At 33.3% G+C, this 27,036-nt stretch overlaps 2 protein-coding genes and 1 long non-coding RNA gene across 5 annotated transcripts; 1 reads left to right on the top strand and 2 right to left on the bottom strand.

Moving 5' to 3' along the window:
• The first annotated feature begins 223 nt into the window (after positions 1–223).
• Positions 224–27,036, top strand: LOC111512128 (uncharacterized). Of its 3 annotated transcripts, XM_074181170.1 has the most exons (5): positions 231–599; positions 3,239–3,770; positions 12,209–12,805; positions 25,999–26,112; positions 26,152–27,036. In XM_074181170.1, exons 1-5 carry the CDS (start codon positions 462–464, stop codon positions 26,949–26,951), a joined length of 2,181 nt encoding a protein of 726 aa, XP_074037271.1. In that variant the 5' UTR covers positions 231–461; the 3' UTR covers positions 26,952–27,036. The 3 variants fall into 3 exon arrangements, with proteins under 3 accessions (XP_074037272.1, XP_074037271.1, XP_074037270.1); XM_074181169.1 differs by having other exon boundaries at positions 25,999–27,036; XM_074181171.1 differs by lacking the exons at positions 12,209–12,805; positions 25,999–26,112; positions 26,152–27,036 and adding an exon at positions 22,384–23,384 and having other exon boundaries at positions 224–599.
• On the bottom strand, positions 14,802–26,000 carry LOC141485123 (uncharacterized). The gene is made up of 3 exons (XR_012467019.1): positions 25,663–26,000; positions 25,322–25,535; positions 14,802–14,883 (listed from the first exon to the last, which is right to left on the bottom strand). It is a non-coding gene; the product is annotated as an uncharacterized lncRNA (long non-coding RNA).
• On the bottom strand, positions 18,329–22,012 carry LOC141485122 (uncharacterized). The gene is made up of 3 exons (XM_074181168.1): positions 21,211–22,012; positions 20,878–21,003; positions 18,329–20,533 (listed from the first exon to the last, which is right to left on the bottom strand). The coding sequence occupies exons 1-3, from the start codon at positions 21,374–21,376 to the stop codon at positions 18,468–18,470; spliced, it is 2,358 nt and encodes a 785-aa protein (XP_074037269.1). The 5' UTR covers positions 21,377–22,012; the 3' UTR covers positions 18,329–18,467.

The raw sequence follows: 27,036 nt of genomic DNA, 5'->3' as shown, positions 1-27,036 counted from the left end.
GTGGCCATTTTATTTATTGTAATTATTGAAAATGTTTTGATTTTTTCAATTATTCTCGGCTTTATTTCAAACATCCATATGATTATAAATGTATCAAATAGGAAGTGAATGGATTATTTGTATACCTTAAAAGTTCAAATTTAGCGCTTTTTTTCTTCAGTGACATCACAAACATGGCGGCCAAGATTTTTGACATTTCGTAACCTTCCAATGGGTATAATCATTGTATATAGACTCTATATACCACAACTATATACAAAGGTATAATTTGTAAGAACTCTGCATATTACAGCGTACTTGTGTACTACATAATTTTGTTTACTAATCAAGGCAAGGAAAATTTGAAAGAAGTGAAGTTTATTATAATTTTTTAGTATTGGTTGATCTGGATTTTGTCATCTTTGAAGTGTATAACATTCAATACTTCCAACTCCAAGAGGATATATTATACCCACCTTAATATGGATAATTTGGAGGTTTATGTGAACGTATCTCCGGCAGAATTTCCATTCATTTGTAGAATTTGTTTATCTAAAGGAGAGTTGAAACCTTTTGAAGACGAACTGTCAGCACTTTTTTCTACTTTAACTAATATCCAGGTAAAGCTTTGAAAACACATTTGTCTAAATGACACTGACAGTAGGTAGAATGAATAAAAAATAATTTTATATTGTCAACATTCACCTGCGATATTATATCTATATATTGTTCAGACTTATTGGGCTTTATGCTTTCTAGAATATGATTATGGAACTTTTAAAACTTTGTGAAAATTAATCAATAAAATATATAGGTGGACTCGTGCACCAGTTTTAAGTTGTGAAATGAAAGTTTTCCATAAGAATTTATGACATGAGCATATATCATTTGTAACAACTGAGGTTCTAACATTATCCATCTGCGAATCATTTACACGTGATCAATCATAAATACACCTCTAGCTTTATAAAAGATGTCCCTAACTAATTGTTTGTAAAAATTTGTCATTTGAGCTTTCAGATATTTGAGTTTTTTTTTTTAAATGGAAAGCTTTGAGAAAACTCCTTTTGTGATGGCTGGATTACCTTCTGAGACTGCATTATTTTGACGTTTGTTTTATTGATGCAATGTATTCAGAGAAAATATGAAAATGCAGATGTCATAAGAATTCTTTTTTATTTTTTCTCAAATGAAACCATTTGAAAACCACTTGAGTTTTAATGTTCTGAAATGTGCTTTTGTTTGGCAACTTTCAAATAGGTAGTAATAGTATAGGTGCAGCTAAATAGAAATATTTGATTAATCTAAATCTTTCTTCCTTCAATTTCATCCTCCATTTTTTTTATTGAATTAAGCACCAAATTACGACACCACTTGAAGTACTTTTGTGATGTAAGGTATACGTATTCTTGAGAATTTGAAATGCAAACATTCAATGTTGATGTATGAAGTTTTTCAACTGGGGGTTACTCTAAATAAATAAAGTAAATTAGCTGGATGTGAAGTGTTGCTATTGGGGGCATATACCACCAATATCTTATGAGCCTATGTGGTGAGGTTTATTTCTTTGTGGATTTCTTAACTTGTAGGCCTTGAAAGCCCAATAAGGGCGAAAAAAAAAAAACAAAATTAATATGAAACAATACTACGAGGTATTCTCATAAATTAACAGGAATTTTTGTTTTTTCAAAAAAATATTTATTTATGTGTCTACATTATTGTTGTTGCCTTCAAAATGTCCTCATTAGGACTATTTCTTCCAATCCTCGCAACACTTCTCAAACTCGATCTTTGGGATAGCTTTTAGCTCTTTCAGCAATGTGTTTATAATGCTTGAAAAACGATAACCACTTTGAGGTTCTCTTCATTTCTGGAAGTAGGATAAAGACCCATGGAGCCGTATATGATGGATATAGAGGCTGAATAACGTTAAAGTATTGTTTTTAGCCAAAAACTCATCATTAATCAATGAAGTTTGAGCAGGTGCATTAAGAGCATTCGAAAAATTTCATGGCATGAGCCAATCAATATTCCAACTTATCCGAGTGTGATTCGGTGATCGTTCATAACCATTTCTTTCACCTTTTCCACATTTTCATTGGTTGTTGGTGTGCGTCTGGAAAAGCTTATACCTACAACTAGTATACTCTTGTTTTAATCATAGCAGACTCACCATATGCCTTTGTTAACATTTCATCCCATAAGTCACACTGTATATCATTTTTATGCAAAATTCATTCATTTTTTAACAAATGTCTTAATGTCTAACCTACAAGTTTGAATTCATTTCTATTTCGTCAATAAAACAAACTCAGAACAAAAACAAATTGAATACACATGTGCTTACCAATTTCAATATAAAACAATAAATATTAAGAGAATATAGAAATACTCATACATTCTAGTCATAAAATAGTAAAATCTTATGTATGTTTGAGTTTCTTAAGTAAATTTATTGGATGAAGTTGAATATATTTCAACTTTCTCTGTCATCGGAAAACTGCCTTAATCTATAGGCAAAAAATCCAGAAAGACTTTGAAATATTCATTGATAATGAAACCCTGTCCTTGACACTGATAATACTTTCCTATATAGCTACTTGGCGAGAAGCATGACTTTGAATTGATACAAAATTAGACCCCAAGAAGGAAGGGAAAATTATTATATTGAAGCATGGAACCAAGCCTCTTGATGAGAAATGCTTTTTCTAAATAATTAACAACAACATTCACAAAAATGTCCAGTGAAATGCCTCTATTGTTATGAACCAGTAAAAATTTAATCTTTCAAACAACATCATATTTTTTAGCAAATGAAATCTTTTACTAATCAATAACAATAATAACAATGTACCCAAATCTTGAGAAAACCTCAATCATGATCATAATTTTTAAATGCAACAAAAAAATTGAGTGTTGCCTTAATATTTTCATTGGGTTTCAGGTTTTATCTTTCATTTTATTTTAGGGTCAAAGTTAATGTCAGGTCTATAAGAGGTTTTTAATAATAAATAATTAGTAGTAAACTTTATGATTCATCAGCTGTATTCAATACTCCAAAATACAAATTATCATTTAATTTCAATAGACTTTAAAGTTATCTCACTGTTTCACTCATTTTTTGCTTTCTCTTGGATTTGATATTCAAACTGATTTCCAAACTAGTCTGCATTCCGAACCAATCTCACAACTGATATTATTTTCATTATTATAATTTTCCCATGCAATTTGATAACTTGGTTATTTTTTATTTTTTCAGGTTGAATTTGAAGAGAACCTCCCAAATAAAGTATGTCTAAATTGTATCTGTGAACTTCGAGATATTTCTCAGTTTATAGACAAATCAAAATTAAATGATGCTGGGTTACGTAGAATAATTAAAGATGAAAATAAACTTTATGAAGAAGAATGCCAAGAATCAGTTGATAATGATGTTTTTGATGATGATCCTGCCTTTGGTAATGTTAAAATAGAAAACCAGACTGAAGAATCAGAAGGAAATAATACCTCTCTGATATGTGAAAAGGAAGACAGTTTTGATTCAAACATGTCATCTGATAATAAAGAAGCGAATTCTAATTCGGACTCAAAAAAGTTATATTGCTTTCATTGTAAAAAAATGTTTCATAGTAAATATAAGTTGAGGGTACATATGGCAACACATTCAGATGAAGAAAAGTTTGAGTGCAAACTTTGTGGAAAGAAGTTCAAGTTTTCCCAAAACCTAGCCAGGCATACTAATTCGGTGCACAAGAATATGAAGCCTTTTAAATGCGAAATCTGCCAGAAAGGTGAGTTTTGAAATAATTATGTTTGAAATTTGAATTTTTATATGCCAGGTTTCAATGAAAATATTTGTTTCATACACATGTTTCATAAAACAGATTTTAAACTAGAACTGAGGTAACACTTTTCTCTTGGTAAAGGCTCTGTGAAAACTTTTAAACTAATTAGACTCATGTCATTCTGCCTAAAATTAAAAAAAAACATTTAGGGATACATCATGACCATTATAGATATGTTGAAAACACTTTTCCTACACCAGTGTTTTCAATAGATTCTTTTCCACCTGAGGTTCCATATTCTACTTATCAAGTGATCATTATGGGTTAAGCAGTAGTGACAGGTAGCAAGAAGCTTGCATTCACTGAAACAAGTTTTCAAAACAGACATCTACTACATCTTCTGGATCATAATAGACAAAGCTCTGGGTTATGAGAAAGATTTTGTTATTCTAGTTCTAGGAATATACAATAATAAATTGAGGAAACGTATTCAGCTGGATTGAAGAGAACAAAATCTGGACTAGTAGGCTATAGTCAAATGGAACTTGAAGTACTAGGGTTGCCTTTTATATTTTGGGATTAGAGAACAAAAACAAATTAATAATCGAAAATCACTTTATTGCTTTTCAAAATATTCCCCATGAAGATCTATACACTTTTTCATGTGTTTGAACCAATTGTTGAAGCACTTTTGCCACTCTGATTGAGGTATCTCCAAAACATGCATTCTGAATGCAGCAACCTTTTCTTCAGGTGTCCAAAAACGTTGACCTCTCAGTTTGTTTTTTACGTGCGGGAATAAAAGGAAGTCATTTGGTGCCAAGTCATGACTATACGGCGGAGGTCTCATCATATCGATGTTTTGGGTGCTCAAAAATGCAGTTGAGCCGATGTGTGAGAGCTCGCATTGTCGTGGTGAAGAGTGATCTGTGTGAGGCAAACAAATGGTTGTGTACCACTCAGAATTGACTGTTCTGCGTTGTTCTAGTGGTACGGTTGCGACATGTCCAGTTTTTCCGAAAAAACAGGCGACCATTTGCTTGGAAGTGCTTGTTGCACGAACAACTTTTGCTGGATTTGGTTCATTTTGAAACACCCACACAGTCGACTGCTGTTTACTTTCGGGCTCATACGCGTAAATCCACGATTTATCACCTGTCACGATGTCATAGACGTGTTTTGCAGCACCGCGATCGTATTTTTTGAGCATTTTCTTCAACCAATCGACACAAGTCTTTTTTTGAGCGATTGACAAATTGTGTAGGATCCAACGCGAACAAATTTTTTTGACAGTCAAATGTTTATGCAATATTGAATGTATGCTGGTCCCACTAATACCTAAAGTTGTCTCAATCTCACAACTGATTTTGGACGACCTTCACGAAATTCGTTTTGGAGTGAAATACGACCATGATTGAATTCACCATACCATCGATAAACACTGGTCCTTGATGGAGCTTCATCGCCAAAAATTAAATTAAGTTCATCCATGCACTGTTGCTCAGTTAATCCACGTCGAAAATTGTAAAAAATAATCGCACGAAAATGTTGACGATTTAATTCCATTTTTGGGCTGAGATGAATCTTTTAAGTTACTGTAAACAACACAAATAGCGCGCGTATGTCAAAACGTTCTGAGTACGTGTAAGCTCAAAAATGTCCAATTTTACGATAAAGCTGTCAGTTGCCAGATTGCAATACTAGGGTTGCCAAATCCCGAAACATAAAAGGCAACCCTCATACCAGTTGACTGCGAAGATGAAGGTTACATCTTGAACTCTCAGTAACGACTGACTGTCAACATTCGTCTTCACAGTCAGTGCACATATCACTGAAACGTCTGCTGCAGTAGCAGACGAAATGTTTGGTACTCTAGGTTAAATTCAACCACGGTTTCCCAGCCCAGAGTTTCTTCTCAATTGTGACACAGGCCGTGAAAGTAAATGCTCTTATATTGTATTCAGTAGAGCCTGAACGTTATGAAACGGTGGACCGAGGACTATAAGAGCATTCACTGAGATGACCAATATAGCTGGATTAGAACCTAGTAAAATGAGGTGACGAAATACAATAATGAAGTGATGTTAAATATCTGGGAGCCATATTAGAGTCTTTAATGAAACAAAAAATAAAAAGAAAGGAGGAGGTAGCATTGATGCGACAAAATGCATCCAAGGAAAAACATCAGCTGCAAAACCAGATATTATGTATTGTTTTGGTGTGTTACTATCGTCATTCGGGTTTGAAGGCCGTGGTAGTTTGGAACTGCATTTTAACGTTTCGCCAGCACGAGTGGCTGGCTTCTTCATAGGCTTATTCATCTTGATGATTCACCCGAATGAAGATAGTAACACTGAAAATCTCTGCGGTGAATGCCTTAACCAATTTATTGGTTTGGTATTTGAATCCATGATAAAATATGTATCTTTAATTTTTGGCAATAAGAGACACAGGAAACCACTTTTAACTCAACGATCACGCTCACGACCGCAGTTTTTTCCGTTCCACTTGTTTGCGAGCGTTACTGCCGTAAACTCAAGTGGACTGGATTATGGAATGTCTTGGGCGTTCATGTAAACCTTAACAATAAGTTTCAATAATTACAAGCTAACTTTTTTATATTAAAAAATAAGTATGAAATATTAAACAAATTGAGTTCGAATGTGATCAAAATGTCTTATATGGCAACTGGAGATAGTAAATGCGTCGCATAGTACTCCAGAAACTAGTTCATCTAGTTCAGATGGAGAGTGGAATGCAACTTTACAAAATCATAATCGTGAAAACCGAAAACTTAGGCCACGTATTATTGATTATGAGAATGTATTTATTTCATAGTTATTCAGATGAAGAATTCAAAAGTCATTTCAGGTGCATGCTTTTCTATCACATATTACACTGTAAATTTTGAAAATGTCATATCTAATTGCACACTTAGATTATACTCTAAATTTATGCTAGTCTTAAATTTACTTCATTACGTGTAAGTAATTATTCCATTAATTACTCATGAGATTGAATAATGGAATAAGTTAAGAAATTAGAAATTAATTATGAATGGCAGATAACATTTATGTCATATTTCAAAAATTGCGCCGAAATATTAAAGTTCACTTCGACCCACCTTTTCAGATGGGTCGTTGGGAGCTTGCCGTGAGCAAAACTAATGACGTCATGAGTGACGTTTTCTAGGCTACCACAACGACCGCAGTCATTATGTGGAACTGTTACATAGGAGCATTTTGATCATTGTGAGCGCTTAATGGAACGCACAGACGAACGCATTTGGATTCATTATTGAGATACAGTTTGAATTGTGCGTCCAAGCACTGAATATTCATGCCACATTTTGGCATTATGCCAAAAGGTGGCATTATTCATGCATCACGCATTATTATGCGAAAATGTGGCATGATTCATGCATGTGGCATGATTCATGCATGTGGTATGATTCATGCCACATTTTGGCATAATACAGTGTATTATGCCAAAATGTGGCATTAACTTTTCCTCTCAGTAACCTAGCGACGAATTATTTATCAAACTGTCAATGACAAAAATACGTGACGACAGTGAAATTTTTAATGTGTGATTGAAAAACGCTAAATCAACGTAAGGATCGGACTTTTCATCCCGCAGTGGAAAAAAATCGTATCCGCGCCACGGGTGAAAAGTACAGCAGCCTTTCGCGGGCGAGAATGCCGTACATTTCTCTCTAGGTGCGTAATATACTATTACTGCAAGTGAAGTTGCAAAATAGTGACATCTTCAAACACAACTGTGTAGATATGATTCGAATCTATACAGTTGTGTTTGAAGATGTCACTACTTTGAATGAGGATCTACTAACTGAAAGTTTGAACAGTTTAGAATTCTTTGATATGAATAATCCTGAAATTAGGTACACCTTTCTGGCAAAATACACTTTGGTTCAAGATGCAGATCACAACATTCAATTGTTTTGTTTTTAGTTTTTTGCTAGTCATTGTTTCAACACCAACAAATAATTGAAAACTGCATGGAATAGACTTCTTCATGAGAAGCAGGTTTCTTTGACTTCGGAATTCAAAAACTTGTTTAACAAATGTTTGAATAAATATGGTTATTCTGTAAAAAGGTAGATGCAGGAAGTATTATAGTCCCTTCACGAAAATGCCAGCTGTAGGATTAGCGGAAAACTATAAAACCAAATATTTCGATTTTAAATTATGAATGGAACGACCTGTTGATGAAACTTAATAACATCATCCATGATCACAATTAAACAATTTTCACATTTTTTTTTAAAGTTCTGGACACGCTAAGCTAACACCATAGCTTCATCGGTAATGAAGCTACTGAGGTCAAGAATAATTCTGTTGCATTAATCATTCTCCGATAAAGAAAGATTTCACTGTTTGAAGAGGTTAAAAGCTAAAATATTTTTTGTGGTGATGATTGAATGCCAAGCTTTATCATGAAGAATTGTGTATACACATTTGCCAGCCATTACAAATGATATTTAGATAGTTAACTAGTTCAGTTATCCAATCATTTTTCTGAAAAAGGGGTTGGTCGGGTAACAGGATAAATTTTTTCTTAAAAAAACAATTGTATTCTTGCCGACGTTTCGAATTTAATTAAATTCTTCTTCAGGGCTCTGTAACAATATGCAATCTGTCTGTTCTGTTTTCTGTTTAAAATCTGTTTTTCCGTTAACCAGCTGTCGCACCACTACGAACGACAACCCTCAGAAGTCGAAACTTGTGTGAGCTAAGGATTAACCAGGTCTTACCTTTTAACGTGTGATTCCTAACACGGAACAACAATGTTTTTTATTTTTATTTTTTAAATACTTATCTAATATGTCTGATGGTTTTTAAAATAGTATCATCATCAACACGAAAAAACTACTTTTTGGTGAGTAATTTAATTAAGTTATTTAATTTTTAAGTTATTATCGAATAGACGATGCTTTCCAGATCTCCGGAAATCTACTGTAAATTCTGCGGATCTATGTGTCCTTCTGTAAGAAATATAAATGAAAACCAAGTGGCTTCACGAACAAACGCTCCAACATAGTAAATCTAACAGGGTTCACTTAACTTATGAGGCAGTGAAAAATAAATTATAAATTGATTGATGTAGCCGTTACCACGTGGTAGGAGATCATCATGAAAAATGAGAAATGAAACTTTCTATGTTTTTCACCACTTTTATTTATAACTTTCGTTACTGCAGTTTTATTCTATATGGACATTTTCAAACTAATACAATAAAACTGAGGATTTTATTGAATTAGTTTGAAAATGTCGACGAAACTATATTATATTAATAGTTCCAAATGAAAGTGGTAAAAAACATAAGTAGTTTGTTTGTTTGTAACTCTCCTTTTCATTTCATATTTATTCCCGTTTGAATGCTGTATTTGACAGAATTATCGACATTATTGCTTGATCTGTTCGTGGGCAGATGGCGCTGTACGTAACCTCCTTGATATGATTCGAACTCACTTTACATGTATTTCTTCTTTGAAAAAATGAAAAATAAATATAGTTTAAAAAACTAAAAAACACGCTTTTGAAGGACATCGAATTAAAAAGTTGAAAATATTTTTTTTAATAAGCTTAAAACAATAACGGACGAAAAATACTAGTATTATTGTGAAAAAAGCGTGTGCGCTTTGTGCCATATTTTTTTTATATCAAGCGCCCGTCGCTTTTTTCACAATAATACTAGTATTTTTCGTTCGTTATTGTTTTAAGTTTATTTAAAGAAATATTTTCAACTTTTCAGTTCAATTTTCCTTAGAAGCGTGTTTTTTAGTTTTTTAAACTATATTTGTTTATAGTCTCAAGTGGAGTACCACTTGTCCACCAATCTGGAACCATTATTTATGAATTACTTGCAGACAATCTAAAAATCTTCAATAACCGTATGAGTTTTTAAACAACTTGAATATTGAACTATTCCAAAATCATGAATAAGTCCACCTGTGATAAATTACTTGTGTGTGCCATAAAAACTTTCTTTGAACTAAAAACATTGAGTGCTTTGTTCTATGACAGTTGAGGTGTAGTTCAGACACTGTACCGACAATCACACTAGTGAAATAACTTTCAACAAACGTGCAGTTTTAAAGTTACAAATCTTGATAACTGTAAATTCTCTGGATTTTAAATTTTCGTCGTTGTATTCTGGATGATAACTGATTGACTCTATTTTGCATCGTATCTAAAATACAATGAAATTATGAATTTGGAAACTGATTCGGAAGTTAGATCATATAGAGGTTTAAAAATATTCCTAAATGAAAATTGTAACAATTGCTAGTTTTGACTTGTACGAAGGAAATAATTAGATTAAAGGCAAATCAGTTGATTTGTTTGAAGGTGGTAGACAATGTTTCCTGGTGTATTTCATCAGTTCGGACTTCCATTGTCTAATATAATATAAATTGATTTGAAATCCCTGAAAAAATCTGTAAAAAATAAAAAATATTAACCGAAAAATAACAATTTTATTAAACAAAAAACTGAAATTACAAAGAAATAACATACAAGCAACAACCAAAAAAATTAAAAATTGAAATATTAATACAAGCTGAAAATTAAACGCGGCCACCAAACGCGGACAGCGATTCCAAGAATTCCATTTACCGGATACCCTGCGAGTGCGGAGAATCATACATCGGTGAAACTAAGAGGCAATTGAGAGTTCGAATTGCTGAGCACAAAAAACGTACACAGCGAGGGGAAACCAGCAAATCCGGAATAGCAGAGCATGTTTGGACTCATCAACATAACATCAAGTGGGCTCAAGCTGAACTCATCCACAAGGAGGAACACTGGTTCAGGAGAAAATTCAAAGAAGCCGCGTGTATGTTGTTCAACAACACATTTAGCCAAGCTAGCGTAGAGATACGTAACATATGGAAACCTCTAATTAAGCGGAACTCGACCAACTCCCGCCAAACGGTCATCTCCCGCTAAACCAATGAAGCCGAGAGAGGGAAGAGGGGATAGGTGAAAGCACTCGAATGACCTATGAATAGTCAGATCTCGCAGGAATAAGTCCAGTTATCACCCGAAGACGATTGTGGATACTAACAATCGAAACTTCGTGACGTAACTAGGTTTGGAATCTTTTAATTTTCAATTTTCATATCTTGTTAATAATATTTTTAATTTTCACCTTGTATTAATATTTCAATTTTTTAGTTTTTTGGTTGTTGCTTGCATGTTATTTCTTTGAATTTTAATTTTTTGTTTAATAAAATTGTTATTTTTCGGTTAATCTTTTTCAATTTTTCAAAGATTCTTTCAGGGATTTCATATCAATTTATATTATATTAGACAATGGATGTCCAAACTGATGAAATAAATCAGTTGATGCTTACTAAAATTTTGTATGTATATCAAGAAGAAGCTAAGGAAGATGACCTTAAAGCATTCTTAAATGAGAATGAAAAAAAATTTCATTGTGAAGTACATAAATCAGACTCCAGATTCAAGGAACACTTCTATATATATGCCTTCTTTCTGATCATGAAGAATCTGCTGCAGAGGATATGACTTCTGAAAAGATCCTTTCAACTTTGAATATAACCACCCACCCAGTACTTTTATAGTAATGAAAAATTCTTTAAGTTTACAACAAATGGCAACTGAAACAAACAAATCTCACTTAACCAAAATATATATCACGAATGGTACAGTGTGTGAAGTTATGAATTTCCCAGAAGTGAACAATAGTCAACAAATTAAATATTAAAAAGAAGAGGTGGGTATTCTGTATCGGAATACTCATTGTGTCATAAATAAGAATTTGCAATTAGATGATTTCCTTCATTGTTTTGAAATCCTGAGCTAGCCTAATTGATGTAATAGAAACATTGAAAGACTCACTTGAAGACAACTTGTATAACATTTTTTCGGTCTGTTACAGAATTTCAAGTCTTAGCAGGTTTTGTAACAATTGTTCAGAATATTATAACTTTTTATATTTTGTGTAGACGTTTAAGATCTGGCAACATACAGACAGCAAACACTGGAGTTTTTCTTGTTCAGAATAATTGGAGTTCGAATTCTAGGGATAAACCCCGCCAACAATATTTACTATTTTATCTCTATAACTTACAGTTTTTTTGATTAATGTGCAAACCTGATTTGCCCAAAAATTGGTTTATTTTATGGGCGCACTGATTTTTTAGTGTTTTCTATTTTTACATGCATTTAAACATGAACAGAACACACCTTATGCCTTAAATAGGTTGAATTATTTCAAATGATGAAAAATTCGAGTAAAAAAAATAATGCGGTGGTTACTTCGTTATTCCAAAAGTGTAAAATGGCTCACATACTTTGCTGTTTTGGAGTTATGAAGTTGTTGTATTAATAAACTGTCACTGAAAGAAATTGAATTGAATTTCCAATTCACCTCGTATTTCTCTGTTTACATTACAGAGATCCCGACCTTATCATCAAGAAACAAACTCGAGTGCGAGGTTTGCGAAAGCTCTTCCTCGCCTAGCAATTTCAGAGAGGCGGCTGAAAGAACACATGGTGAAAGTGATGAAATATTAATCAAAGAAGTAGTGACGAAAAAAAATAATGAATGGAATTCTGAACTGAAAACCAAACCCGTGAAATGTGATTATTGTCAGAAGACGTTTTCAAGAAGATATCATCTAGATAATCACAAACTCATACACACTGGCGAAAAACCTTACAAATGCTCACAGTGTGGAAAGTTTTTCCGTTTGAAGACGACATTGAACGTTCATCTGAAATCACACTCAGGCGAAAAACCTTATCGGTGCCAGATCTGCGATAAAAGATTTGGACACAAAGTCTCTTTGCGCCATCATGACAAATCCGTTCACAGAGAAAAGGGTGATAATGTCACCAAACAAGTTTGCAACTTGTGTAACAAAGTACTGTCTTCAAAGAAAACTCTTGCTGCACATATGGCTGGACACTACAAACGCTACCATTGTGATTTCTGTGAAAACTCCTATGCGTCCAAGTCCAAATTGGATGATCATATGGAATCTCACAATAGTAAGGAAACTTTCGAGTGTAATATCTGTAATAAAAAAATATCTTCAAAAAGTGCCCTTCGTCGACACTTATATCTACATTCGAAAATTGAAAAGAAACAGTATCAGTGTAAGGTTTGCGAAAAGGCTTTTTCTAAAAAGTTTCATCTTGTTAATCATTCGCGTGTCCATTCTGGAGAGAAACCATTCGAGTGCGAGTTTTGCAAGAAGACTTTCCGGGTGAAGAGTTCCTATAAAGTGCACGTCAGTATACATACGGGAAATAAACCATATAGGTGCAATTTCTGTGAGAAGAGATTCTCCCATATCACTCAATGGCGTTACCATGAAGAATCTCACAATTTAGGAAAAGTAGTAGAGCAAAAACTGAAATCAGGAGATGATGAATGCGATTTTGAGATGAGAAATACAGAACTGGGGGAGGCTATTGGTTCTCGGGTTTTTAAAGATGAGGACGATGAAATAGTACTAAATCAACCAGAATATATAAATGTTAAGGCTGAACCGATTTTAGATATGAATTAGAAACGATTTGCATTTCATGAAAAAACGTGAGATTTTTTTTTAAATCTCTATTCTAAATGAACTTTCAAACATTTGCAAATGCTTTTTTGTGTCTACAAGTAGGAAATGAGTATTTCTAGTATCGGTAATTCCTCACAGTTCCCTGTCAGATTATTTATTTCTCGGCACTGAGCGTCTGATCACACCAAAACAGCATTTAAGCTGATAATTGACTTACTTTGTTAAAGTAATCTCAGCTCTTTCTAGTGAACTGTGTCATCATTACAGTTAATATTAAACAGGTTTGTGTCAAATATTTCTGAATAACATCAATGAAAAAGTAGCTTTTAAATTTTGAAATATAAAATATACAATGTTAAAAAATATAGCTTTCATATTTGAACATGAAAAAATACAATAGAATTTCATTAATACGGCACTATTCAAAACCAGAAGGTACTGGATTATTTGAATGTTCGGATTACTGGATTATAGAGAAAAAACCATAATAAATAAAATTTACTTCACATTTTTAACTACACACTATTATCACTTCAAAACAACAGGTAAATACGTACGCACGTGTCGGAATATTGGACGTATCGGTCTATTGAAGTGCGGAATTAGTGAGATTCTACTGTATACATAAAATATAACAGTAAATCATGTAATAAAATATGTAAAACGTTCTGTTGTAGTTAAAAAAAAAAGAGTTGTTTAACTCAATTATTATTGGTTTCATAAATAATGTGGCCCATTTCCCTAATTTTCTCTTAGTTAATCACATGATGAACACATTGTTCCCAGTGATCTTCAGCGACATGTTAAAGTAGGTACTTTAAACAAATTTTTCAAAATTATTCAAATTAAACGTTAATATGTATGCACAAAATTCGAAATATTCAACATGGCGGAAGGTCAAATCCTTCCGTCAATCTCGAGTGCTTTTATTGTAAAAAAGGTGTTATTGAAAATAAAATGTAGATCAATGGATGTGAGGTGCATTTTCACCCAAGTTGTGCTGCAATAGAGAGACAAAAAAAGTGTTGTTAAATTTCTGGAGTTCTTAGAAAACGAGATGAATGAAAATGAAATAGACTTGCATTGCATCAAATCCAAATAGAAAGTCTGAACTGGGAAAATAAAATTCCCAAATATGTAAACAAAGAATTACAGGAAGTTACTGTAAGAAAAAATCAACATTTAAGGTTCAAAAAACTCCAGTGAGCTACAGACAGAACAAAATAATTTCAATGTATCCAAGTCTGAAATGATAAACTTTACTAAGAAAAGAAACCCCTTCAAGTAAACATACGATATTGACAATATTTCTATCAAAAGGGTCAATAAAATTGAAGATCTAGGTGTAGTTTTTACTTCAAACTTCAATTTCAGTACACATATTGAAAGATTATAAGCAGAATGTTTCAGAAAACTCGGGTTAAACCTCAGAACTTGCTATGACTTTACTTATAATAGGTACTTATAAAGTATTTTTTAATACTTACATTCTTTTCAAACTGGAGTATGCTTGTGTCATATGGTCGCTCCCAAACATTGACGAATGCTGATTCACTAGACTAGAAAAAGTGCAGAAACGACATATATCATACAAACGAAAATTGAACGATTTTGATTTAAAAAAGCCCTTAAAAAAATCTAAAGATGATTTTCAAGTATTATTCATTCTCAACTTATTACGAAACATTTTTCTCCATGATTTACTTGTCTCTATCAATTTCAGCGTACCAGGTATTCGCCTTAGACGAAGAGATTGTACATTTCAAAACTTCAATATAAATACGTTTTAAATGATTAGTTTAATATAGTTTTCAACATAGTCAAAAAATAATTTGTCAACAGGAACTTGTTATAAACGTATTTCTCTCTCTTTCTCTCTTCCTTTTGCATGGAGACACTTGTATATCGATTGAAGGCTTTGAAGTTTGTGTAATCAGGTAGTACATGAATTAAAAATTCTATCTCATTAAATGCATATGCAGAGCTCCAACCAGCTATTTCCAGACATGGTTTTGAATTTAGTATTTTCTGTGTACACATGTTTTTATACGAGTGTCACCTTTCAATATTTTATAAAAAATGTAAACTTTTTTTTACACAAACTATTTTATTGTTTAACAAATTACACAGGTCTGCAAAAAACTTAAAAAAAATTGTTTTGATTTCGTTAATTGATCTTTATGTAGTTTTTTGATCTGATTTCAAAAAGGACATTTGTTTTTATCTATTACGTAAGGTTTTCCTACAAAATAAGGATAAAATAATTGAAAAAGTACAAAAAAACGGGGAATTGTGGATTTATTTTTATTATTTTAACATGAAGTAAAAGCAAAAAAAAAACAATGCTACATAGCTAAACTAAGAATAATAGTGATACACATGTTTGCAAAGAGATTATAAGTCTTTGTAAAAACGTTTTGTTTTTCCGTCAAATCTTTTGGTACTTTTTCGGCTGTGTTCTTGTGAATTTTTCCTTTTTAACATCCAACAGTAGTCTGCCATCATGCTATAATTCCACCGACCTTAGTATCTGCGTTCCATTTCTTTTATGTCTTGATGGAACCGTTCTCCTTGTTCCTCACTTACACCTCCTAGATTTTTAGGAAAGTAGTCCAGATGTGAGTGAAGGAAATGAACTTTGACACTCATGTTGCAGCCAACATTTTGTAGTTTTGTATCAATTCAGCAACCAAAGTTTTGTAGTTTGGATCTTTTTTGTTTCCGAAAAAGCCTGTTATAACAAGTTTGAATGAATTCCAGGAATTTTTGTTTTCATTTCCATTTTAGTGACAAAGCTTTCATCTTTTAAACGTTTTCTTATGCCAGGCCCAACACAAACTGTTTCATTAGCCCCAATTTGATATGGAGTGGTGGAAGTAAGATTTTTTTAGGATCCACTAAACTTCGTTTTTCAACATTTCTAACTCCAGGAATAAGACCCTTTTTTATTGGCCACACCTGTTTGACATAGTGTTGTTTCCTGTCAAGGCTATCCCATTCACATAGGAAACATGGAAACTTAGTGTAACCACTTTGTTGACCTACTAACATTGAAATAAGTTTCAAGTCTCCACAAATGGTCCACATATGATCAGAGTAGCTGAGCTTATTAAGAACAAATTTAAGATTTTTGTAGCATTATTTCAAATGGACTGAGTGTCCAACAGGCACAGAAGCATATTGGTTCCCATTGTGAAGGAGAACAGCTTTCAAACTTTTTTTTGATGAATCGATGAAAAGTCTCCTTTCTCTGGTTCATACGTTATATTGAACATTTCCATGACGCCGGGTACATTGTTATAGAAAACTAGGTCACCCTCTTGTGTATAAATAATCAGGGACCTTTTCTCTAAATCGGTACCATGAAAATGAAACACCGGAGGCTAACATACGTCTTTCTTTAGGTCTAGACCCTAAAACTTCTGCTGAGTCCTTTGGGAGCCCCAGATCTCGTAATAAATCGTTCAAGTCTGATTGAGAGATGATTGAGAGAAAAGTTCAGAGTCATTGGTACCTGGACCGTAGCTGTCATCACTGTCCCTCCATAATTCAGACTCAATTTACCGCTTATATAGGCTACGTAATACAGAAACATCGAACCCATAGCGAACCTAAAAACCGATTTATCAAAAAATTTCAGATAAAATTTTTGAATTATCTATAAGTGATAGAATTTTTTTACTATTTTTTCCGTAATCTGCACACAAAATACTGTTAAAATCACTAGTTGAATATCCTACAATTTTTTCATCGCAGATCTGTGTTATTTGTTATTGAGATTGATACCATTTTGAATGCGTTAAAACCAATTCTCAAAACAGTTTTTCCACTCTGAAGTTGGTGCCTCAGAGACATGGTTGTGGCAGGCTTCAACAGTTGCTTAAGGTGATGAAAATCTTTGTTCGCGCATTTTTTGTTTGACATAAGGAAACAAAAGAAAATTGTTAAATAAATCAGTAATTTAAAGGCAATCTGTCATCAATTTAATATTTTTTTCCTTTGAATAATCAATCGTTTGATGTGCTCTGTGGAATCTGGCATTGTCATGATGAAGAATAATACGTTTTGAGTTATTTTTCTTATTTTCGTCGAGACTGCTGTCAAGAAAATTGTATATTATCAGTGTAAACTGTTCTACGATGCTCTGAAGAAATAGTGGCGATATGTCCAGTGAAACGAAAAAATAACAATCTATTTTTCTCTCGTAAGTGCTTCATGAATGAGGATAGGTTGTGTGAAATATAAAGAATAGTCGCAAAATGGTTTGAAACATGTTTCTCTGGTAGTAATATGCGGCAAGGGATACGATACATATGGGAATAATGAAAAACAGACAGATGTTGGTCAAGAACCTTCTCCCAATTGAAATAAAGAAATAAATCAAATTATAAGTTCTTCTTAGTCGATATCCAGATAAATCAAATTATAAGTTCTTCTTGGTCGATATCCAGTACATACTATTCCATAGTGTCCTATTATGAGGAAACTCGCTCAGAAGTTATTACTGGTATAGAAACAGTACTTAGAGTAGGCCTGCTTGTAGATAATGGAAGTAGCGTGTTACATTAATAAGATCAAATACATTTTTCCAGACATGGGTATTAATAAATATCAAACCAAACATAATTGAAGAGGTGAGTTCATGAAGGGGTTATGTTACAAAAAGGTCTTTCTGAGATAAATAGTCCCAAAGTTCAAGGGCTGGAACTTTTTTGTGTTATGTACATTTTTGCTCTAAATTACATTATTGTACTCCTAAATAGTATAAAATTATGTTGGCATGGTGATCAACTTAAATATTTGCTTATTGAAGTATAAATAAAAAAGAATTTGTACATACCTCCTTTATTCACAAGGAAATTTTATTTTTCATTTATTTTTATTCTTGTAAAGACAGGTATGTTCACTCACCTCCTTCATACATTTACGCAGATGTACATTTTTAGCTATCTTATGGGTGATGTGATTAGTAGTTAGGAAAAAATAAGTACTAGATAACTGTTCAGAAAAATGTATTTGTTATGCATATTTTAACAAAGTATAATAGAGAACACATTTCATTGGAAATATCAAAACGTAAAGTGACACAAGTCTCTTGTCACTTTCTTCCTAAACCATAGCACTTTTCAACATACTTATTATTCTACGTTTCCATCTTGTTCATTCAACACTTGTTCATAGAACCATTTATGTTGATCTGGAACAAAACAGAGCTGTTCTTTCAAGTTTTGTATTTTCTCTTTTGTCATTGAGTTGAATTTTCTGAAGATCCTGGGGATGACGAAATCATTCGGGAGTGATGGTGGATCGTCATCTCTGGGTTGTTTGTGAAGAATGACCATTTTGAAGGGTGTGTGGGCGTCATAAGTTTCTTTGAAGAGATATGATCCAAAAGATTCTGTTCGAAACCATTTGATGCCATCTCTGAAACAGACCTTTTCTTTTAAGAGATCTTTTTTCTTGTTGAAAATCTTCATTCTTTTTGATAAATCTTCTGTGTCCCTGAAATGATCCTTCATATCAATCACCATATTTTTTCTATTAGAAGATACTATAACTTCGCGATACTGATCTGGAGTGTAAATATTTTGATGTTTTCTCAAACGTTTTTCGATTCGCCCGAAATCTCTATCGGAATCTAGGTAAGAATGACCAACCTCTGGGAACTTGTGATCAATCGTCTTGAAATATCCTTTTCCAACAAGGTATTGATTAATACACACCATCAAAAAGTTCTTGTTCTGCCCTGAGCAGGAATCAGTCCAGAGTATCAAGTGATCCTTTTCTTTGAAATTAGTTTCGACTTCTATTGCTCTAAGAAGACTACTAACAATTTCATTACTACCTTTGCCTGCTTGATTTTCAGTCCATGTGCAACATATTGTTCTATCAATATCCTTAGCTATGATATGCAATCCCAAATTGTAAAACCACATCTGGCGTAGATAGAATGCCTTAGAAGTACTAAGTCTAGGTAGAGGCATTGTTTGTTGCAGATCCAATGTCATGTACACAGTATTGGATGAATTTCTGGCCTCTTCTCTGTCTGCTTTTTGAGATTCGAAAGCCAACTTATAGGTCTCCACATGTTCTTCATTAGCAACACCTGAATCGCACGTACTGCAGGTATCGCTCTGAGGGTGTCCAAAAGACAAGTTAAATTCATTGTTAAAAATGAAGCGATAAGTGCACTCTTTAACTTTAAACTGTTCATCTACCTTATCCGCTAAACACTTTTCGAGGTATAGCTTGTGCATTATTGGAATTGAAAGTAATGGAGGAAGGTATTTCTTGTGAATATTCTTATTCCTTGAGTAGTGCGATTCCTCGGCAGGAAAACTAGAGATATGCTGAATGATGTAAGCCGCTACATTATCTGGTGTTTTGTTTGGTCTGGTCTTGTGTTTTCCCCGTCTGTCAGGTGCAGGAGCTCCCAAACCACTCTTTATAGAGGCTTGGATTAATTCAACCTTTTTTGTGCCTATATTATATAGTTTGACAAAGGCCCTTTTACAAACAGTTGTTTGTTTTCCCCCGACAGTTACAGTATACTTGAATGTCGCAGTTTTATGATTGACTGCACCAGTTCGCTTCCTTTGTGGAATGCTTCTTTGCATTGAACTAAATAGTAAAGAGTTCTTAGCATTAATGTCTAGTTTGTAAAATGACGAAAAGATTTGTTCCCTTTCTTCCAAGGTGAAAACTTCTGAGCATTTCAAGCGACATTTGTCAGGACACAGGTTCCCTACAAAGACGCTTTTAGCTGGTTTGAGGTCACCTTTCGAGTTTATGTAGGACTCGCCTCTTTCTCTGTTTAAGATTCGTTTGATTTTCTTCCACTCATTAGGATTTCTTTTCCTTTTTTTAGTTACTTTGAGTTTCGGAGAAAATATTTTCTTCTTTCGCTTTACAGTGTGAATTTGCGGCTCCTCAGAATTTATAAAATTTTCATTAGCCATTAGAAGATCTCCATCTCCACTTTGGACTACATCGACTTGATCATCAATTGCATCAGTGTCACATTGTCTGGTACAAACTTCATTTTCTGATTGTCGCACCACTTTTTTTTGAATTTTTTGTTTTTTCGGTTGGTTGTCAGAGTCCTCGTAATCTGATTCATCAAGATCGTTATCATCCGGGCTATATTCATCGCTGGAAGGATCACCAAAAAGAGTGTCGCTTTCTTCAGAATCGTCTCCTCTATCTACAACAGACGAAAAAGAGTGCACATGTTTTTATTATGGTAGCAAAACACATGAAGATCTTGCATTTTCTGTAATGGGATATTTTTTTTCTTGTAAGACTTTGAAATATTGAACAGTTTTCAATCAACTCAAAAAAGATAGTCCATTTTTCGTGATGGAGGACCACAAAAAAAATCACGATTAAAAGTTTAATAACATTTGGAAAATTCGCTTTCCCCACTTTTCTCACCTGAACGTTGTTTTCAGGGACCGCTAATCCCTTTAACCAAATTTCATTTCAACTTATATTGTACACTATTATTTCACATACTAGTATTGAAGGAAAGTAAAGTAATAGTCTTACGTAGTTTCCTGTAGTTGTCAACATTTCTCGTCGTTTTCCTCTTTGGAAATGACCTCTTTTCTGATTTTTTCGTGATACGTGAATCTCCTTCATTTGTAGGCAATGATGTGGATGGTGTCACTATTTCTGAAAAAAAAACACGTTTATGTCTAAACTTCTGTCTATAATCGTCACTTGAAAATAGTAAAAATTGGCTTAAGATATTTTTAGCGGCATAACACGAAACTAGGTAGGCCTAAGCTGCGAAAAAGGATCGTTTCACTGTAGCCTATCATAGTAAAGTATTTGATCATTATTCAATGAAATATTGTAATGAATAAAACTTGTACTTACCTATTTGCTGAATATTATTGTTTGTTTCTACTTCCAATCTTACTGATTTCTGATTTTGTAGGTTAGGATCTGGTTCATTACTGTTACTTGCAACATTTATTTCATTTTCAGTGTTAATAGTAGATGACAAAACGAGGTTTAACATACGTTGGCCTCTTGTAGCCATTATAACAATATTAACACCAACTTTATATGAAACTACCAATGAAAATCACAAATTTTTAGCAACACTAAACAAGCATCATGTTACTAGTTTATTGGGTTATCAGCAGCTGACTGGTGCATGAAGGAGGTATGATTCACACATGCCTATTTCTCTTTAGTACAATATTGCAATTCATAGCGCATAAAGGGGTTATGTTCAATATTTTGACACATACATTCTTTCTTAATATTCATCTGTCTTACCTTTTAATGCATGAAGGGGGTATGTGTGGTGTTTGTGTATCATAACCCCTTTATTCACTGAGAGGAAAGTATATTAGAATAATTGAATGAATTCATGGAGGAGGTATGTGCGATTTATTGTAACATAACACCTTCTTTCACTAGGAAAACACTTGTTACTTGTGCATACTAGAAGTATGTGCTTTTTTATGTTACATATCCCCTTCATCCCCTGCAAACTACGAATGCTCTAAAAACATACCTCTTTCATGCTCTAGGATCTCTGCTAATACAGGTTCTACAGAGCAGGACTCAGCGCAGAAAAAAGTATAACACATAACTCCTTTATTCCCTCTGAAAGCCGGAAATTTTACATTTTGGTACATAACCCCTTCATGCACTCACCTCTTCAATTATTTCATCTATCTCAGTCAAAATAAACTCTCAATTACGTCAATGATCTACTTTCAATCACTATAGGAGTCTTTATTAAGCTGATTTGTTATACTTAGGAATAACAAAAATAAAATCCAAATTCTGAAATTCCACGTAAACATTTCTCCTCTGCACATTTACTTATGATGTCGTTGAACAAATCTATGAGATGTCTTTTATTTTTAATTATGTGGTGTACGATATTTTCATCTTTCATAACATACCTATATGTTTTGAATTGATACATTGCATTTGAATCTTAATGTGCATGCGCATTTCAATCGAAGAACTGTACATTGCAACCTCAGGAATTCTTCTCAACAAGCTTTACTAAACAATTGTTCTTTCTAGAATTTGCTCGACGTGAACGGAAAGTGCGCCATCTCAAAACGCACACCGTAAAATCAGCAAGCAGAATTTGCTATAGCTGTAAAGAGTGTCAGACAACGTTCAACCGCAAAATGGAGTATCGTCAGCACATGGAAGAACACCACATAAAAAACGGCGAGACTCGGGACCTCTCGGACGTCAAGTGTCAAGTTTGCGAAAAGATATTTGTATCAAAGTACGTGCTGCAGACCCACATGATAACCCACAGCGACAAGAAAGATTTCTTGTGTAATATTTGCGGCAAAGAATTTCTTAAGAAAGTTTACCTGGATATTCACGCTAAAACTCACACCGATGAAAAACCTTTTGAATGTAAATTGTGTGGGAAAAGGTTTCGACAATCTAGCACCTACAACACACACCTCGTTATTCATACGGGAGAAAGACTTTATAAGTGTAATCAGTGTGATAAAACTTTCAAGCAGAATAATCATTTGAAGCGACATGTTATGGTTCATGAAGGAGTGAAGCCGTATAAGTGTTCATACTGTGGCAAAAATTTTGCTCAGTTTTCGAACTTGAAGTCTCATACAAGGCTTCATACGGGGGAAACGCCATACCGGTGTTCAGATTGCGGCAAAGGTTTTCCCAATTCTGGAAATTTGAAAAAACACAAGAAAAACCACACAAAAACTTTAGTAGAAGCTGGAGGACAAAACTATAATGTCTGAACGTAGCAAAAAAGTGTGAGATATGTTTGTGTAATTGATGACTTGTTTAGTTTGTGGAAATTTATGATAAATTTAATGAAATGAATGAAAACACCTTTGTCTAATTTCCACTAGTGAAAATTTGACAAAAGTGTTTGAATTCATTTCATTGAACTGTGATATATACTTTATGGTGAATTTTATGAAATAGCAGAAATGCCAACTCCTTTTGAAGTTCATTGGGAATCCTTTATAGCAGACGAATATCACTGAAAATATTTCAGAAAAATATTTTTACTAGTTGTATTTTCTTATTTCTTTAACATATAAGGATTATTTTTGTTTTTGATTTTACTGTCCTGGATGATCAGGCGTAAGCACAGTTGTTTGAACTGTTCTGGATTATCTCAGACTGAATCTAATCCGCAAGTTTATTGTTATGGTTTTATATTTATGATTGTTTGTAAATTTCCTAAACCTTTTGTAAACGTTCTTTCCAGTGTGGACTAATTCTATTGTGGATTAATATGAACTGTTCGTATTATGCATGCTCTTTTAATCACATAAATTATGTCTACCCAGTCAAGCGTTTAGAGGCAATACACTATATTAGTGGGGTTAGGATAATATTAGTGCGGATGATTCATCTTAAAATTTTTCAATATTGAGTTCTTATGGTAGTTCAATCTTGGATTATGACAAATTCAACACCTTTATTATTTATTCGTCTATTGCACGATATATTTTTCGAAAATTCCTTTGAATATTTTAGTCCTCGTTATTAATGTACATCTCATTTAAGGTTTATGCATACATTGGAATTCTTGAATATTTTCGTATATTAAGTATACGTTTTCAAATTTCTCACCACAGAATGTTATACTTAACTTTATTCTCTCCAATTATGACAATATTATACAACCTTATTGATCAACATTGATTCTATTTTTGGGCAGTTCATGAGAATCATAATTAGCTTTCTAAAAACATAAAAAATATGCTCGACTATACAGAATAAATGCATGGAAAAATACATGTTTTGTTCTAGTGGTTTAAATTTCACTCATAACCTTACTTTAGTGGTCTAAATATTCCTTTTATTAAATCACTCTGTTCTGTAGTTGGCGAAACAATCGGTCATATTCAGTTCTCATTCAACAAGTAATTCCCTACTCTCCTCAAATGTTTCAGAATGTCCCTGGATTGAAGAACCAGAACAAACCTATAAATTCCTCCACTAAACCATGCTGAAATTATATATGTTAAAAATAGTGAATGTAACATGTATTTGACATCCGTTTATTTTAAGATTTATCTATTTTCAAATTTGCCCTTGATTTTGTATATTTCTAAATCGAAGTATTTTTTCAACAATTTTTCGTGTTTACATTTGTATATTGATTTTTTGAGAACAATATATTAATAAATGTCTTATCAATTTCTTCATTTCTCTATATTCGAATCATATAATCAACATTTTTAGTGATATTTTCACTTATGTGTATTTATTGGTCTCTCGCCTCCCACTGTCTCAATTCTGGAATCATTCAATTGTGATACAACAAAAACCACATCATCTATCTTATATTCACATCAGTTAGTAACATTTCTAAACAGGCTATGTTGCTATGCATGGATATCTCTAATAAACCTTTTACTTGAAGTATGAAAAATCACTCACTAGCAGCGCTAGTAGTTCAGTAGGGACAAACACTGCTACATCCTCATATAAACATATGGTAAAGTATAATTAAAAAAGAATGTTTTTAACAGAAGAAAATGTCCCTGGAGCAAAAGTAAAACTTGCAACTGTAAAGGATAACAATATTGTAACATTAAAACGTTGGCTTGCATGCCGTAATTTAAAAGTAACTGGAAAAAAAGTAAATTAATAGGTTAGCAGGTAGTTAGTAATAAAAGAAATTTAAAATAATTATGAATTTCAGATTTATTTCGGAGTGAAATACGAATCAAATATAGATGGTAATGAAATAAATTTAATCAAATATAATAAATGAATATAATTTAATAAACGATTGAGGTTATATCTGATTATAATGAATGGTAATTAACTATGAAAAATTTACTAATGGACGTAATAAAAGTTTCGATTTACACCAAATTTATTGACTTTTATGACTATGAACAATAATTTCTTATAATTTCCATTAAGAAGAAATTTGGTAACATTTTTCGAGATCATTGAAAACACTTTTTGAAATATTGGCTTTTTGGCTTTTTATTCCTACCTGAAAATGAAATCGAGTATGCCATATGTATCTTTCCGGAAGTTACTTATTCATCATTCTGACTCCCACTCTGGAGTATGTGTTTGTGGAGTTGTTTCCGGATTTTGTCTTCAGGTGGTGCAGTGGTACATCCTACTGAATCAACTGCAGGTAGAGCGTATGACTAGTTAGAACTAATTTTGTTTGTTCGAGATTCTCAGACGGTTCACTCCACCTGAAATGATATTCCTGATACTGATGAGGAACTACTACTCCGAAACCGGTTTATCGGCGGTCGTTCCGACCAAATTAAATTAATTTCAGATTTTTATATGTAGAAAGTTACTTGGGAAGAATCTTACAAACGGAAGACGTTGCACAGGTGCCTGATGGTTTTACTTCAGCTTTCTGCCCAGTAGTAGTTGGGTATCTGCCACACGTACCTACAAAATCGTAGGTTCACATGAGCGGTAATGGTGAGGTGTTTTCACCTGTACTGGACCATATCATATGCACCTCTCTCATATGTCTCTCAGAACTATTTTTCCTGAAAATACCAATCACAATTACGAATCATATTTTGATACCTTTCACAGAAGGGCATTTTCTGTTGCTTCTTCTTTATTTATAGAATGAATTGAAATTAATATATTTAATACTAGTGGTTTGAAGGATGAAAACATGTTTTTGATTTGTAGATTTCAATATGGATCCAGAGGAACATATGAAAGTACACGTTCAATACCACCAAGAAGATCGTGGAACAGACTCGGACACTGACATCTCAAAAGAAGTCCTAATGGAGTATGAAATTCAGGAAGAAAGTTTTTCGGACAAAGACTTTCTTAAAAATATACCTATAAAGGATTCATATGAATTTGAAGTTAAAAAGAAAAATTACTGCAAGATATGTGATAAAAGCTTTAGACAGTCGTTCAATTATAAAATGCATATGAGGAAACACACAGGAGAAAAAGTATTCGACTGCGATAAATGTCGTAGAAGGTATCTTTCGGAAAAGGCTCTTTTAAAACATCTTAATACCCACGTGGCAGAAGTATATACTTGTGAGATCTGCGGAAAAACTTACCGAGTGAAAGAAAGCTTGGAGTTCCATCTGAAAATTCATTCAGAAAACACACCTTACGATTGTGAGGTGTGCGGAAAGTCTTTCAAGATGCTATCCTATTTCAATCGACACATGAAGAATCATCAAGCGATAAAAGACTTTTTGTGTTCAGAGTGTGGTAAAGAGTTCACCAAATATCAACTTCTGAAAATTCACATGCGCATTCACAACGGTGACAGGCCATATACATGTCAAATATGTGGAAAGAAGTTCACCCAGAGCAGTGCTTTGGGCTTGCATATTCGAAACCATAGGGGAGAAAGAAAGTTTCAATGCTCAATTTGTGATCAAACATTCTTTCAGCATCATCACATGTTGGATCACGTCAAACTGAAACATACAATGGAGAGGGAGTATAGGTGTCTAATATGCGACAAAGCATTTGGGTTGAAGAGCTCTTTAAATCGACATATGCTCATCCACACTGGTGAGAAGCCACATTGTTGCTCTGTGTGCGGTAGGGGATTTCGTGAGACACGCCAATTAAAGAATCATTCCAAGAAGTGTAAACAGATACTGTGAAACAAATTGGACATAACTTGAATAATGTGTATATAGGATGTGTAATGGATGTGTATGGTTAATTAAAATGAGAATTACAGTAAAA

This window comes from Leptinotarsa decemlineata, unplaced genomic scaffold (genome assembly GCF_025532065.1).
Source record: "Leptinotarsa decemlineata unplaced genomic scaffold, Ldec_3_MD MMD2_tig00026307_RagTag_RagTag, whole genome shotgun sequence".
Lineage (NCBI taxonomy): Eukaryota > Metazoa > Arthropoda > Insecta > Coleoptera > Chrysomelidae > Leptinotarsa > Leptinotarsa decemlineata.
Note: the sequence above shows the minus strand (reverse complement) of the source record. Positions and strands in the feature narration are given on the sequence as shown.

What these genes read in the sequence shown, in the direction of transcription:
- LOC111512128 (XM_074181169.1), top strand. Translation starts at nt 462, where the DNA reads ATGGATAATTTGGAGGTTTATGTGAACGTATCTCCGGCAGAATTTCCA. An exon ending in CTACTTTAACTAATATCCAG is followed by an intron (nt 600 to 3,238) that starts GTAAAGCTTTGA and finishes TTATTTTTTCAG; the next exon opens with GTTGAATTTGAAGAGAACCT. An exon ending in ATGCGAAATCTGCCAGAAAG is followed by an intron (nt 3,771 to 12,208) that starts GTGAGTTTTGAA and finishes TTTACATTACAG; the next exon opens with AGATCCCGACCTTATCATCA.
- LOC141485122 (XM_074181168.1), bottom strand. Translation starts at nt 21,376, where the DNA reads ATGGCTACAAGAGGCCAACGTATGTTAAACCTCGTTTTGTCATCTACT. An exon ending in CAATAATATTCAGCAAATAG is followed by an intron (nt 21,004 to 21,210) that starts GTAAGTACAAGT and finishes TTTTTTTTTCAG; the next exon opens with AAATAGTGACACCATCCACA. An exon ending in TGACAACTACAGGAAACTAC is followed by an intron (nt 20,534 to 20,877) that starts GTAAGACTATTA and finishes CGTCTGTTGTAG; the next exon opens with ATAGAGGAGACGATTCTGAA.